Consider the following 14766-nt stretch of genomic DNA (forward strand, 5'->3'; position numbering starts at 1 on the left):
GGGCAGTCCAGTGCTTTTCATACATTACCGGACTGAACCCCATCACCATTTTGACCGAGCACACCCCCACCCAACTTTTACGAGACGGACGACTTAAAGACGGTACCGTCAGCCAAATCCGCGCTGCCAGGTGGAATCTTCTCTAAGCAGAGCTTGCGGCCATCGCTTACATTGTAGAGCACCCAGATTCCTTCCCCAGCCCAGCAGACATATATTCAGACAGTCTATACGTCTGCAACAGCCTCACTGAATTTCTGCTCCTCTGGGAAACAAGGGGATTTGTTTCCGCGGATGGGAAACCCCTCCCCTCAGCCCCATTACTCCGCCATATTCTGAAAACAGCCAAGAACCTGACATTTGGCATTATAAAAGTCCGCAGCCACCATCGTTCCTCCCCCCCTGGAAATGTAAAAGCCGATGCACTGGCTAAGGCGACGGATCCAGGCATGTGTATTTTTGGAAGCCCCCCGAGAGCGCCCCATTGAGTGCAGTTCAGGTTGCGCAGACTAGGATCGAAGATCTAGTAGAGGCCCAGAAGCAGGACAGCGCTCTCACTGAAATCGTGAAAGGGAAGTTTCCAGCCTCATACGAGAGGTACAGAAATGCAATAACCACACATGACGGTGTGGTGCTAAAGAACACCCTTTACGTAGTTCCTGAGCAGGATAGGAATCAAATGACCTGTTTATTCCATGATGGTCATGGACACCAGGGAATCGAACCCACCGCAGCCCACCTCAAACATCTTTGTTGGTGGCCTAATCTCAAAGAGGATGTATCCTATTACATTGAGAATTGCCTCATCTGTGCGCAGAACAACCCAGATAGATATGCCAAAAAGGCACATCTCAGCCACACCCGACCCGTTAACGGCCCCTGGACTAACCTCCAGATCGATTTTATAGGTCCATTGCCCCCTTGCAGGAATGGCTACAAATATGTTCTGGTGGTCATAGACACTTTTACAAAGTGGGTGGAAGCATTTCCAGCCCGCACCAACACCGCGAAAACCACAGCCAAAATCCTAACCCACCACATTTTTACAAGATGGGGACTCCCCCGCAGTATTGAGTCGGACCAAGGTTCTCACTTTACGGGACGGGTCATGCAGAACGTTCTCACGATATTTGGCATAACCCAAAAATTTCACATTGCGTACCACCCACAGTCGAGTGGTATAGTGGAGCGCATGAATCGGACCCTAAAAACCACCCTTAGAAAAATGGTCCAGCAGAACAACACCACCTGGGATTCTGTCCTCCCCTTTGCGCTGATGTTTTTGCGGAACACTGTTTCCACCTCCACAGGTTTTACCCCACACACTCTCATGACCGGACGCCCCATGAAAGGGACAGAGTAATTGTTAGGTTTAGACCTGACCAGCCCTGAAGTTACGGCCCTCACCCATGAGAAAGCCGTTGAACAATTATTCGCAAATGTAAAAACGGCTCAGTTAGCAGCCGCTGTTAAACTGGGCACTAAAAGAAAACAGAGCAAGGCCTGTTTTGATAAGGCAGTACATGCAATGGGGTATAATATAGGACAATAAGTGATGTTGTCTGTGTATAACCCCAGCACATATCTGTCTCTGAAATACTCGGGTCCGTACTCCATTACGGATAAAGTAAGCCCATCGGTATATAAAATAAAATACCCAAATGGTAAGACTGCCTGGTTTCACATAAACCGGCTAAAGGTTGATGGAGCACAGTCAAACCATGCCCACCACGTCATGCTTGACGCAACAGACCAAACCCCGCCCACAGCCGACGTAACCACACCAACCCCTCCACGTCCAGCCCAGACACGGACTCGCCCCCGACTCCACCCACAAACTTTACGCTCCGCCCCGGAACGCCCACAGACTGCAGCAGCACAGACAGCGACTGTGACTCTGACGACAGCCACAGCACGCCTCCCTACTATCCTGGTCCCACACCCAGCAACTCCGACCTCGACTCCAGTGACCCCTTCCTCATCACCTACTTAAATAAACCACACCACCGACCACCGAACCACACGGACGACCCCGACTTTGTTCCCACCCAACTCGACCCAACTCATTGGCACCGCGACAACTCCTGCAGACTCATCCGCAACGACGAGAGCAGCCCCAACTCACACCTCGCAGCCCTTTCCGCCCTAATTCACTCCAGAGTTTGGCACCCGGGAGAAGGTGACGACCTCGGGTCTGACTCCCAAGCCACCAACCCCTTTGTGACCCTGTTTGCAACAGAGAACTGAGGTGTCCACATGATGATTTAAAGGAGACACTTGGCGAAAAGTGTTGTCCTTCCTGATGGAACCTGCAGGATGTTTTCCGTTGTTTGTATGTTTGTTTAATGTTGTTCGTCCAACAGGAGAATGTTCTCACCACCACACACCCATTCACCTGAACTTTTTAGCTTTTTCCCACTGACACCCACCGCGGCCACACGCCCATTCTGCCGGAATCTCTGAGGACTTGCCTTAGAGGTCCACCGAGACCAGACGCTTGTTCAGAGGAACTAGCTTTTCAGCTGATACTTGTTCGGGTATCAGACGCCCGATCGTAGCTACTCTTCTGATTTGACGGGAGATTCAGAACAGTAACCCCACCATGATGACTACACTCTTGCCATTTCTTGTCGGTTGCTCAGGCAGTGGAGAAACGGCGTGAGACGCGCCCTGCCTGGGGACCCCCCTCCCGTTGGTCAAAAACGCTCAGGTAGGGGACATATGGTATTGGTAGCCGTCCTACCCAGGGACTCCATCCAAATCTTACCCGTCGCGGCCCATACGCACCTCATTCGACCTTTTCCTTTCAAAAACAGTTTTATTTATTTAGGCAACCTTTGGGTTGCTGCCAAATGCTGTTTACATCCAGGAACATTTGGATGATAAACTTAGCACTGGTCCACCATTGGGAAGTGTGCCGTGTCCTAACATTTGTTTTGAAAAGAAAATGGGGGAGAAGTCACATATTGTGACCAATTATAAGGGTTTAATTGGCCCCAAGAAGGACAGACACACTAACACACCGGATATTAAACCAAGGTAGTTACAGATACTATGCTTGTTTTACAGAACTTCAGAAGCTCCAGAACCGGAGAAAAACAGAGAACACAGAGAAAGAAAAGAAAGAGGACAGCCATGAGGACTTCTTTCATCGTGCTCAACACTCTTTTTCTGAACATTTGGTTGCGCGGAAACGCGGACCCCATTACTCCAAACCCCCCTGCCGTTAATGTTTCACTGCCCCGCAGTACCGAGGGCCCAGTCACCAGCCACGCTGCATTATCCTGGTGTGCCAAGTTCATAACTTGGTACTCCCTGTCGTACGTCATTGAGGCACTGTTAGCATTGGCTATACTCTGCTGTGCAGTACAGACCATGCGCCTCCGCAAGTGGAAACGGAGAGCGTACCGCGCTCGAACCCCGGTATATCGGATCCGATTCCCGATATTCGGTTATGACCAGACCCCAGACCCCCGAGACCTATGAATAATGAAACATGCACTTGCGTTTTCCTGTAAATAAAAAGAAACGTATGGAAATGTATGATCCTGCGCTTGACTGCCAAGCCAGGAAAGAATATATGGAATATTATGATTGTTTTGTATGTTTAGAGAGATAGGATTATGCAATGCTTGATGAGTTGTTTAGGTAAAGTTAGAGGTTCCCAGTTTCTTTTTTTTAGATACATGCCCCTGCCTGACATAGCGCCCTCATGAATTGTTTGGGTAAATTTTTGTGCATAGCTAGGGTCAGAGTAGTGGCCATGTAGGAGGTGCCCCCCCCCCCCCCCCCCCCCCCCCCACCCCCGGTCAGGGAATGAAAAGGACAAAATTTATGTGATCCTTCACGCTTCGCGTTAGGATCACAAGGAGGGTCTGTAGCCACCTAAAATGGCTGATTCCCTATTAACTTGGCCAAAACCCGATTTAAAATGGCTAACCGAAAAGGCTGATGGGAAAAGCAGGCAACAGGACACAAACGGACAGCTGCAGGCAGAATATCATATTCGGCTCTGGGGAAGTCGGCCCAGATCGATACTCAGGACGATTAACAGCCCATCAACCCAGACATCTAGAACATAGAACATAGAACATAGAACAATACAGCGCAGTACAGGCCCTTCGGCCCACGATGTTGCACCGAAACAAAAGCCATCTAACCTACACTATGCCATTATCATCCATATGTTTATCCAATAAACTTTTAAATGCCCTCAATGTTGGCGAGTTCACTACTGTAGCAGGTAGGGCATTCCACGGCCTCACTACTCTTTGCGTAAAGAACCTACCTCTGACCTCTGTCCTATATCTATTACCCCTCAGTTTAAAGTTATGTCCCCTCGTGCCAGCCATTTCCATCCGCGGGAGAAGGCTCTCACTGTCCACCCTATCCAACCCCCTGATCATTTTGTATGCCTCTATTAAGTCTCCTCTTAACCTTCTTCTCTCCAACGAAAACACCTCAAGTCCATCAGCCTTTCCTCATAAGATTTTCCCTCCATACCAGGCAACATCCTGGTAAATCTCCTCTGCACCCGCTCCAAAGCCTCCACGTCCTTCCTATAATGCGGTGACCAGAACTGTACGCAATACTCCAAATGCGGCCGTACCAGAGTTCTGTACAGCTGCAACATGACCTCCCGACTCCGGAACTCAATCCCTCTACCAATAAAGGCCAACACTCCATAGGCCTTCTTCACAACCCTATCAACCTGGGTGGCAACTTTCAGGGATCTATGTACATGGACACCTAGATCCCTCTGCTCATCCACACTTTCAAGAACTTTACCATTAGCCAAATATTCCGCATTCCTGTTATTCCTTCCAAAGTGAATCACCTCACACTTCTCTACATTAAACTCCATTTGCCACCTCTCAGCCCAGCTCTGCAGCTTATCTATATCCCTCTGTAACCTGCTACATCCTTCCACACTATCGACAACACCACCGACTTTAGTATCGTCTGCAAATTTACTCACCCACCCTTCTGCGCCTTCCTCTAGGTCATTGATAAAAATGACAAACAGCAACGGCCCCAGAACAGATCCTTGTGGTACTCCACTTGTGACTGTACTCCATTCTGAACATTTCCCATCAACCACCACCCTCTCTCTGTCTTCTTTCAGCTAGCCAATTTCTGATCCACATCTCCAAATCACCCTCAATCCCCAGCCTCCGTATTTTCTGCAGTTTAATCGGCTATCCCCGGGAACAATTGCAACATATTAGCAATTGAATACCGGGCCAGACCTGTCGGCGCCTGCAGTGGCCGAAACAAAGGCAGGTGAACGACCACCCCCCGATCGGGGAATCGCCTCGCAATTGGACGTATCGAACCCAGTGATTGGGAACAAGTCCAATCACTTGGGACTCAGGGTCAAGGGCCGCCCCGAGAGGCGGGAAGCCCCTGGGCCCTATAAAGTGAGGGGCCAAGTTCAGATCTCTCTCTCTCTCCCTTCTTCACCTGCTCGAGACCTTTGCAAGAACATCAGCCAGCAACTGTAAGTTTGAATCCAGCGATCGCTATCCGATAAAGACTCCTAGCCATTGACCTGTATCAGCCTTTTGAAACCCGCGGGCCAGATCCGATTCGATAAGTCATTCATTTCCCTGACCTGGTGGGCTCTTCCTAAAGTTAAGTATTGGCCAGTAATGATAGGTTTCTATATAGATAGTAGGATTATTGTGTAAACATTACTTGTTGTATATAATAAATGACCGTTGATTTCAATCTTACTAAGCGGTGTGCTGACTTATTAATCATAACTTGAGCTTGAACCACGTGGCGGTATCAGAAAGATACCTGGCGACTCGTGAGCAAAGGTGACATAATCAGAGCTGATAAACTAAGGCTAAAAAGAGCAACAACCTCTCCTATCTCCTCGGACTCCACGCACAACTTCCTGCTACTGAGAATATGCTTCAGCAACGGGGCAGAGGGGTTTACCATCAGCTGATACGAATCCTCGAGATTCCCACAAGGGCAGGAATTCTCTTAAGCTATTGCACACATCTAGGCTATCCGAATGTATGTCTGTGGGGGTTGGGAAAGAATCGGGGTGCTGCACTACATATGGTATGGCTGCGAGTTCTGCTGCTTGTGAACCTAGGTGGCCTGGCAATTTTAAAGAAATCTCTTCTAATGCCTGTCCCTACTCGTCTTCTACATAAATTCCACAACCAGTTATTCTCTTGTCATTTTCAATCGTGGAGGAACCGTCTACATAAATCTTTAAAGCATTGCCTGTGGTTTGTGGATTCTGTGCTTTCTGTGCTCATGGGTGTAATGACTTTGGAATAAAGGGTCCTATGTTGTGTTGGGCTACTATGATCTGACACTCATGTGGGGTCCCTGCATACTGAACATTATCTGCTAGAAATGTGTGGGTCTTGGTACGCTTGACTGCAATGTCCCTTCCTTGTAACAGCAGTGTCCAGCGAGCTGCTCTGATTTGGCTGACTGAACCATCCTTCAACCTACCATCCTTAATCACCATGGGTTTTTTCAGGGGCCAAATTGGGGCATTATTTATTGAGGCTATGGGCCGAATAACTCCTTGGTCTGGTAAACTATTGATAACTTTTGAAATCTCACCCTCGGCTTGCTGTGGGAAACTGTATTGCTTCTGTGGCTTTGGATCGGGACCTGAAATTATGACCGTTCCTGGGAACTTCCCACAATCATGTTTGTGTTGTGCAAAAGAAGCTTTGTGTTTTGTGAGGATCTCGCTAATTGTCTGGTCTGCACTAATTGTTTGTGGATCAAACCAATAGTCTCCTATTGCGCAAATCCTATGTTCATAATCCCCTACTGTGAGCGTAGCGGGGGCTCCCGCTGTTTTGGCCATTTTCCATACACATTTATTCACTGGGTCGAAGCAAAGGTTGTGGGAGCTCATAAAATCGATTCCTAGAATGTGCTCGGCTGGTTGGGGCAAGTCGACTAAAACAACGGGGTGCCTGGTGCTTATGGTCCCTATCCGAATATCTACGGGGCTGTGATGTATCCCTGCTGTACTTGTCCGGTAAATCCACGAAGGGTGATGGTGTCTGTGGTGGGCCATTTGTCGCGCTGAAACATTGTGGAGGAGTTTAAAGTGGTGCGGGGCCCTCCTGTGTCACAAAGAAATTCTACTGGATGCCCCGGACTGTGCCTGTGACTACTGGCCTGCCTTATTTGTCCCAGAGTGTGTCGCAGACCCAAGTTGGGGAGTCTGAACACTGTCAATCTGTGGTGTTGACCGCTGAACTGTCTGAGCGGGCGCTAACTCTATGCATGGGCCTAACATTGTTCCTAGGTGGGGGGCCTGGTTGTTGGTGTCGTTGCTGGTTTGGGGGGTTTTGTCGGCAATCGCGGGCGTATTGTCCCATGTGTCCACAATTATAGCAACCTCGAGGTGCCTGTGCTCTGGGGTGCTGTCCTTCATGTCTATCCTCGTTAACCCATGCTGGGTCCTGGTTAGTCCTGACTGGGTGCATATTTGATTCTACCTGCTCCTGATCTGCCTTCCTGTGTAGGGAATGTTCCCAAGCGCTGAAGAGTCGCTTTAAAACCCAAACTTCATTTTGTGTGTAATTTGCGGGGTCATAATTCACACAAGCCTTTTGACCTGCTTCTGTGGCATGTGGGACAAAAGTGCAGGACCATTTAGTTGTATCTTCGTCACTTAAGTGGGCGCGGTTGAAATCCCCAAATACTGCTTTAAAATGGATCCAAAGGCGACCTACAAATGCGGTCGGATGCTCTCCCTTCTTTTGCCTACAGCGGCTCAAACCTTCTACTGGGTCTCCCTTGTTGTACCCGATCGCATCTAAAATGGCCATTTTCATATCCTGTAGGGTTCCTCCTGCTACATTCTGGGGGTCGGTCAAAGCTGATCTGACGGACTGGCTACGGCTCATAACTATGAGTTTGACTTCCTCTCTCTCGTCTCGGCCGTATGTGACTTTTTGTTGGCGCACTGCCTCAAAGAAATTGTGCGGGTCTGCGGTGGGTTGGAACGGAACAAATTTGAGAACAATCTCTCAATTGGGTAATGGAAAGTGGGGTGGTGTAAACAAAATCGGGCTTCTCCTGATCCGATGACTTGTGCTGTGTGGTGACCGGATTCATGGGGGTCGAATTGTGAGTGGGGGTGGATGTTGCCTGTGCAGTCGGTGGTGCGGGTGCTTTCCTTTTTGGGGCCTGGGGGGCTCGATTCTGATTTCCTGTATCCTTAACATATCTCTGGGCACTTTCATTTAATTCTTGCCAATTGGGGGCATTTTCCTCATCTAAATTTTGTCCAAAGGTATATCTAAATCCATTCTGCATTGAAAGTAGTGACTGTAGTTTCTCAATTTGTTGTCTGCATTTCGCGTGGTCTACTGTGCTCTGTCTCTGTTCTGTAGTGGGGCTGTGGAGTGCTCACAAAGCTGCCTTTAAATCCGCGCATTGACTCATTAACTGTGCTACCTGCTGTAACAAAGAACAAAGAAATGTACAGCACAGGAACAGGCCCTTCGGCCCTCCAAGCCCGTGCCGACCATGCTGCCCGACTAAACTACAATCTTCTACACTTCCTGGGTCCGTATCTCTCTATTCCCATCCTATTCATGTATTTGTCAAGATGCCACTTAAATGTCACTATCGTCCCTGCTTCCACCACCTCCTCCGGTAGCGAGTTCCGGGCACTCACTACCCTCTGCGTAAAAAACTTGCCTCGTACATCTACTCTAAACCTTGCCCCTCTCACCTTAAACCTATGCCCCCTAGTAATTGACCCCTCTACCCTGGGGTAAAGCCTCTGACTATCCACTCTATGCCCCTCATAATTTTGTAGACTTCTATCAGGTCGCCCCTCAACCTCCTTCAAGCCAGTGAGAACAAACCGAGTTTATTCAACCGCTCCTCATAGCTAATGCCCTCTATACCAGGCAACATTCTGGTAAATCTCTTCTGCACCCTCTCTAAAGTCTCCACATCCTTCTGGTAGTGTGACGACCAGAATTGAACACTATACTCCAAGTGTGGCCTAACTAAGGTTCTATACAGCTGCATCATGACTGGCCAATTCTTATACTCAATGACCCGGCCAATGAAGGCAAGCATGCCGTATGCCTTCTTGACTACCTTCTCCACCTGTGTTGCCCCTTTCATAAGAACATAAGAACATAAGAACTAGGAGTAGGAGTAGGCCATCTGGCCCCTCGAGCCTGCTCCGCCATTCAATGAGATCATGGCTGATCTTTTGTGGACTCAGCTCCACTTTCCGGCCCGAACACCATAACCCTTAATCCCTTTATTCTTCAAAAAACTATCTATCTTTATCTTAAAACAGTGACCTGTGGACCTGTACTCCTAGATCTCTTTGACTTTCGATACTCTTGAGGGTTCTACCATTCACTGTATATTCCCTACCTGCATTAGACCTTCCAAAATGCAGTACCTCACATTTGTACGGATTAAACTCCATCTGCCATCTCTCCGCCCAAGTCTCCAAACAATCTAAATCCTGCTGTATTCTCTGACAGTCCTCATCGCTATCCGCAATTCCACCAACCTTTGTGTCGTCTGCAAACTTACTAATCAGACCAGTTACATTTTCCTTCAAATCATTTATATATACTACAAACAGCAAAGGTCCCAGCACTGATCCCTGTGGAACACCACTGGTCACAGCCCTCCAATCAGAAAAGCATCCTTCCACATCCTTCTGTTTCTTCTCTTACCAGGACTGTGCACTGTGTATCTTGGTAGGCTTTATTGTACTGGGTCTGAAATCTACTATGGTGAACTAAACAAGATTGGTGTGCGCGTTTCACATCAGCCATCTCCTTATCCATAGCTGCCAACTGTTCCCGGAGTTGCTCACTAATCTTTTCACTTTCACTATTGTTTCCCTCATTCGTCTCTTCTTTTTCAACTAACGACCTCCTCTGTGCCTCGCAGCTGTGCCAAACAGGACACTATTGCCATTGGCTTTCGAACCTTTGCTGAATTGTTCTTGTGGACCTCAGTTAGGTTGTCCCACCAAGTTTGTCCTATGCTTCCTGGACCTGACTCATCATTCGCACAAAAATTCGACCAAAGGGGCCATCCTTTCCCCTTCAAATGCTTCCTCAACTCTCCCTCCCATATGGGGCATTGCTCTGCTCTGTTGGTCGCTGTGACCTTAGGTTCCTGTGGGTTCATTAAACGTTCCATCACTTTAGTGGCCATTGCTTCTAATATCTCTTTGCTTCTACTTTCAACTTCGCTTTTTCCTACCTTTAATTTGGGTCAGGGGGACAAGGCGGGTATGGCCTAAGCTATTTTCCGGTTCGCAATTCTCCTGATAGTTTTACACAATCTAACGCGTTTACCTGATACCCCTGTTAGTACGCATGCAGGTTAGTACACACTTCCGAAATTTGGTTATTTGATCGATATGGGCCTTGCATTTGTGGTTCTTTCTCTCTCTCGCAATTGGATTTCAAAGCTTGTGGGTTCTCTCGGAGTGACAGAATCACTTCTAATTCGAGTCCCGTCAGAGGTCGCCAAAAATATTGCGCTTTAGAGTTGGAAATATGATACTGAGGGTCTTTTTATGATTATGATGTTATGTCCCAACAGCGTCGTCACTACTGTGGGTGTTTCTATTTATCTTACTGAACCACAAGGCTTCCTGTATATCGGTCCAATGACCACACAATCAGTTAGTCAATTCAAGTTCAAAGATGTTTATTTACACACAAGGATTACTTCGACATGCAACACAATGCACTACAAGTTAAACTACACCTAACAACTACAATACTTAACTGCAGGGCAACCGGCTCTGTGCAGATGGATAAGGCCTTTATCCCGATCTCGCATGGCTGGGTAGAAGAAGTGGCTCTGTCTCTGCTGGGCTCATCCGTCAGGTAGCGATCATTGGTCTTGAACTTGGCTGTCTGGTCGTTGTGCTGCAATTGGGTTGGCACAGGCTGGATCAGAAAGAGACCGAACACATGGCTGTGTCTCTTTTTATCCTTCTGGGGTTTTGTGCTCTTTAGGGCGGTCCTTAACTTTGGATCCAGTAGTTTGACAGGGCTTTGATCACTGCCTTCGATTTTGGCCAATAAAGGGGCAGGTGCCTTGGTGGCTGGGCTTGTCCTTAGCGGTCATTGACCTTGGCGGTTGAGCTCCCTGAGTAAAGGGAGTGGCGCCAATTAGTCTGTGTCTGTGTCTGTATCGGTTACTTGAGTACAGTCCTATTGTTCTGGGGAAATGGGCCATTAGAATGCAAACAAATGGGGGTTTCGATCAGGTCTGGCTATCTGGGTTGCAAATACACACAAGCTCTGTATCTGTCTGAGTCCTAGGTTGGCCACAATTCCCATGGTCCTTTGTAGGTGGCCATCTCAGGTGGCTACATCATACTGACCATTTGCACATTAGATGTCTTTGTGTTGAATGTGTGTTTTCGTGAAAGTGTGTCCATGTGCATGAGTTTGTGTGTTCACACGTTTCATTTTCAGCCATGATGTTTGTGAGCGACGAGTGCCTTGGTGTCCTTTTGTCAGCGTGTGTCTTGTGCGCATACGCTCACATATCTCATTTGCGCACAAGATGACAGTGTATGTGTTTGCATGTATGTTTGTTTATGTGTTTGTGCAAATGTGCGGATGGTCTTCCATCCGATTCTCATGTTTTTAACGTGTCATTTCTCCAGTGCTTAAGGATTATTTACGTTTGTTGATTCTAGACAGGTGAGAGTTCACAGTTTACTGCCAATATCAGTCAGAGGTTCCAGGGAAGGTCTGCTGCATAAAATACTCAAAGCTCTTAACAAGTCAGGAGGACAGGGAATGCAAGTGAAAACGCCTTGTGCCGTAAAGATAAGAAAGTCATTAAATAATATTGCAGAATCATGCTCTGGTGTCACAATGTCATTGTAGAGGACACAGAATGCAGACTCCCACATTCAATCCCAACAGTCAGTCAGCACTTGCGCTTGGTGGAAAACCAAAGGCATGCATTTAAACAAATGTTTCTGAGGGGCCCTCACATCAAGATTTTGGATCGTTATTTTTCAGTACACCCACAGTAACCAGCCGGAAGGTCAATCTTTGTTCATGGCTGATATATTTATCCTCTGCATTAAATTATTATGATACACATTTGCTCGGCAAACGGAGTAAAAATATTTCTAATTTGATAGTTTTGGTAAATTTCATCAAGACAGAATCATAGAATCATAGAATTTACAGTGCAGAAGGAGGCCCTTTTTGGACACTAAGGGCAATTTATCATAGCCAATCCACCTAACCTGCACATCTTTGGACTGTGGGAGGAAGCTGGAGCACCCGGAGGAAACCCACGGGGACAACGTGCAGACTCCACACAGACAATGACCCAAGCTGGGAATCGAACCTGGAACCCTGGAGCTGTGAAGCAACTGTGGTACCGTGCTGCCCCACAGGCAGTGAAGGATTTAACTGGAACCTGTTATTTTTAACACGTTATCAAGCAGATATGTCCATTACAAATTAACATACAATTAATAAACAATGAGCTGCTCTGCCAACACAGACATCATCCTATGCGTCCTGGACTTAGCAGCTGTACTTTGGCAATTTATTCAACTTCCTCTTGAAAGTTACTGTTGAATCTTTTTCATTATCCCTTCAAAGAATATATTGCAGGTTAAAGCTCAATGCGCAAAACGAAATATAAAAAACACTATTGATGTCACCTCTGGATTGGGAGGCAAGGTGGCGCAGTAATTAGCACTGTTGCCTCAAAGCGCCAAGAGTCAGGGTTTGATCCCGACCCCGGGTCACTGTCCTTGTGGAGTTTGCACATTCTCCCAGTGTCAGCATTGGTCTCACCCCACAAATCCAAAGATGTGCAGCGTATGTAGATTAACCGAGCTAAACTTCCCCTTAATTGGAAAAAAAATTTAATTGGGTACTCTAAATTTATATTTAAAAAATTGTCTCCTCTAGATCTCCTGCCAATAGATATCACTACCAACCCACTTGGAGTGGAAACAGTTTCTTTCGATCTATTTCAAAGTCAAATAAAGTATAATTTTTAACTTAACACACGTTGGTGTTGAGAATGTATAAGTACGTTTAAGTAATTGTGTATCCGCCCATTGAAACATAGCTTTAACTATTATTAAAATATATTTGCAAGCTGTGAGCCACATTCTGCACATTATATTTGTACCAGGAATTATCCACTTACCTGCTCCGCCATCTGTGGGTCCAGTCCCAAATCCAGCACTGGTTCTGTGAACTGGACCTTCCGAGGATCATTTGCCATTGTAGCTCTCCGGTGCTGCTCACGGCTTAGTGATCTGCTGCACTAACTGCATTGCAGTTCTCAGAGTTCAGTTCCTGCCCCTCCTCTCCCTGTCCCATACACGGGCATCCAGATTCAGATAACCATCTAGAGGCATGAACAGTCAAACCAGATCCCACAGAACAGCCCCAGCAAATACTGCCAGGGCAAACACGGTTAGGGGATAGATATGGATGCAGAATAAAGTTCCCTTTCTACTTTCTCCTGAAAAACCACAGCGTAGACATAGAACAAAGGTCATTCACCCGTCAATGATTCACCCGTCAATGATGGTAGGGGCTGTTTAGCACAGGGCTAAATCGCTGGCTTTGAAAGCAGACTAAGGCAGGCCAGCAGCACGGTTCAATTCCCGTAACAGCCTCCCCGAACAGGCGCCGGAATGTGGCGACTAGGGGCTTTTCACAGTCACTTCATTTGAAGCCTACTTGTGACAATAAGCGATTTTCATTTCATTTCATTTCATTTCACAACATGGCAGCATTTCACCAACTATGGCATCAAGGAGCCCGAGCTAAAGTGTCCTAAGCCTAACCATCTTCAGCTGCTTCATCAATAACCTCCCGTCCATCATAAGTGGGATGTTTTCAGATGACTGCACAATGTTCAGCACCACTTGCAACTCCTCAGAAAACAAAATAGTTCATGTCCATATGCAGCAAGACCTGGACATATCTAGGCTTGGGCTGACAAGTGGCAAGTTACATTTACGCTACATATCTGCCAGGTGATGACCATCTCCTACAAGAAATATTTTAACCAACATTAGACTTTGCACTGAGTGCTGAATTTGGTGCATTTGAGTGCTATAGTGAGAGTTTGGTGATTGAGGGAGTGCTGAATTTGGTGCATTTGAGTGCTAAAGTGAGAGTTTGGTGACTGAGGGAGTTAGGTGAGGAGGGAGTAAGGTGCTCCTTTCATTTTATTTCCTACATTTCCGCAAAGAGTGAGAAGAGAGCCAGGAGTTTACAGAGAGTGCAGCTGACTGGGAGCAGAGTCAGAGGGCAGAGATCCAGTTGGTCCACAGGGCAGCTATATTCTGTAAGGTAAGAGGGGATGGAGGCTAGGCCAGTTGCATGCTCCTCCTATAGGATGTGGGTGGTGAGGGATACCACCGGTGTCCTGACTATACCTGCGGGAAGTGCACCCAACTCCAGCTCCTCAAAGACCGTGTTAGGGAACTGGAGCTTGTTGCTCTTATTAGCCTTAGTTTTATTAGCTCTAATTCTGTCACCTTTGCTCACGAGTCGCCAGGTATCTTTCTGATACCGCCACGTGGTTCAAGCTCAAGTAATGATTAATAATACAGCACACCGCTTAGTAAATGTTAAATCAACGATCATTTATTATATACAGCAACAAATACTTATACCATAATCCTACTTCTAGACTATTGCCTACCACTAAAGGCCAATACTTAACTTTGGTGATGGCCCACCAGGTCAGGGAAACGAATGGCTT

General features: G+C 47.1%; 1 protein-coding gene across 2 annotated transcripts in view; it reads right to left on the reverse strand.

Annotated features, from left to right (window-relative positions):
• Positions 1-13344, reverse strand: part of LOC140390091 (protein phosphatase 1 regulatory subunit 1C-like) — a 224968-nt gene extending 211624 nt beyond the window's left edge. The window contains exon 1 of one of the 2 annotated variants that reach the window (XM_072474994.1): positions 13192-13344. In XM_072474994.1, coding sequence (XP_072331095.1) covers positions 13192-13269 — 78 coding nt within the window. In that variant the 5' untranslated portion in view covers positions 13270-13344. The remainder of the gene's footprint in view (positions 1-13191) is intronic. The other variant, XM_072474995.1, reaches the window with a different exon arrangement.
• Positions 13345-14766: the final 1422 nt, after the last annotated feature.

This window comes from Scyliorhinus torazame, chromosome 14 (genome assembly GCF_047496885.1).
Source record: "Scyliorhinus torazame isolate Kashiwa2021f chromosome 14, sScyTor2.1, whole genome shotgun sequence".
NCBI lineage: Eukaryota > Metazoa > Chordata > Chondrichthyes > Carcharhiniformes > Scyliorhinidae > Scyliorhinus > Scyliorhinus torazame.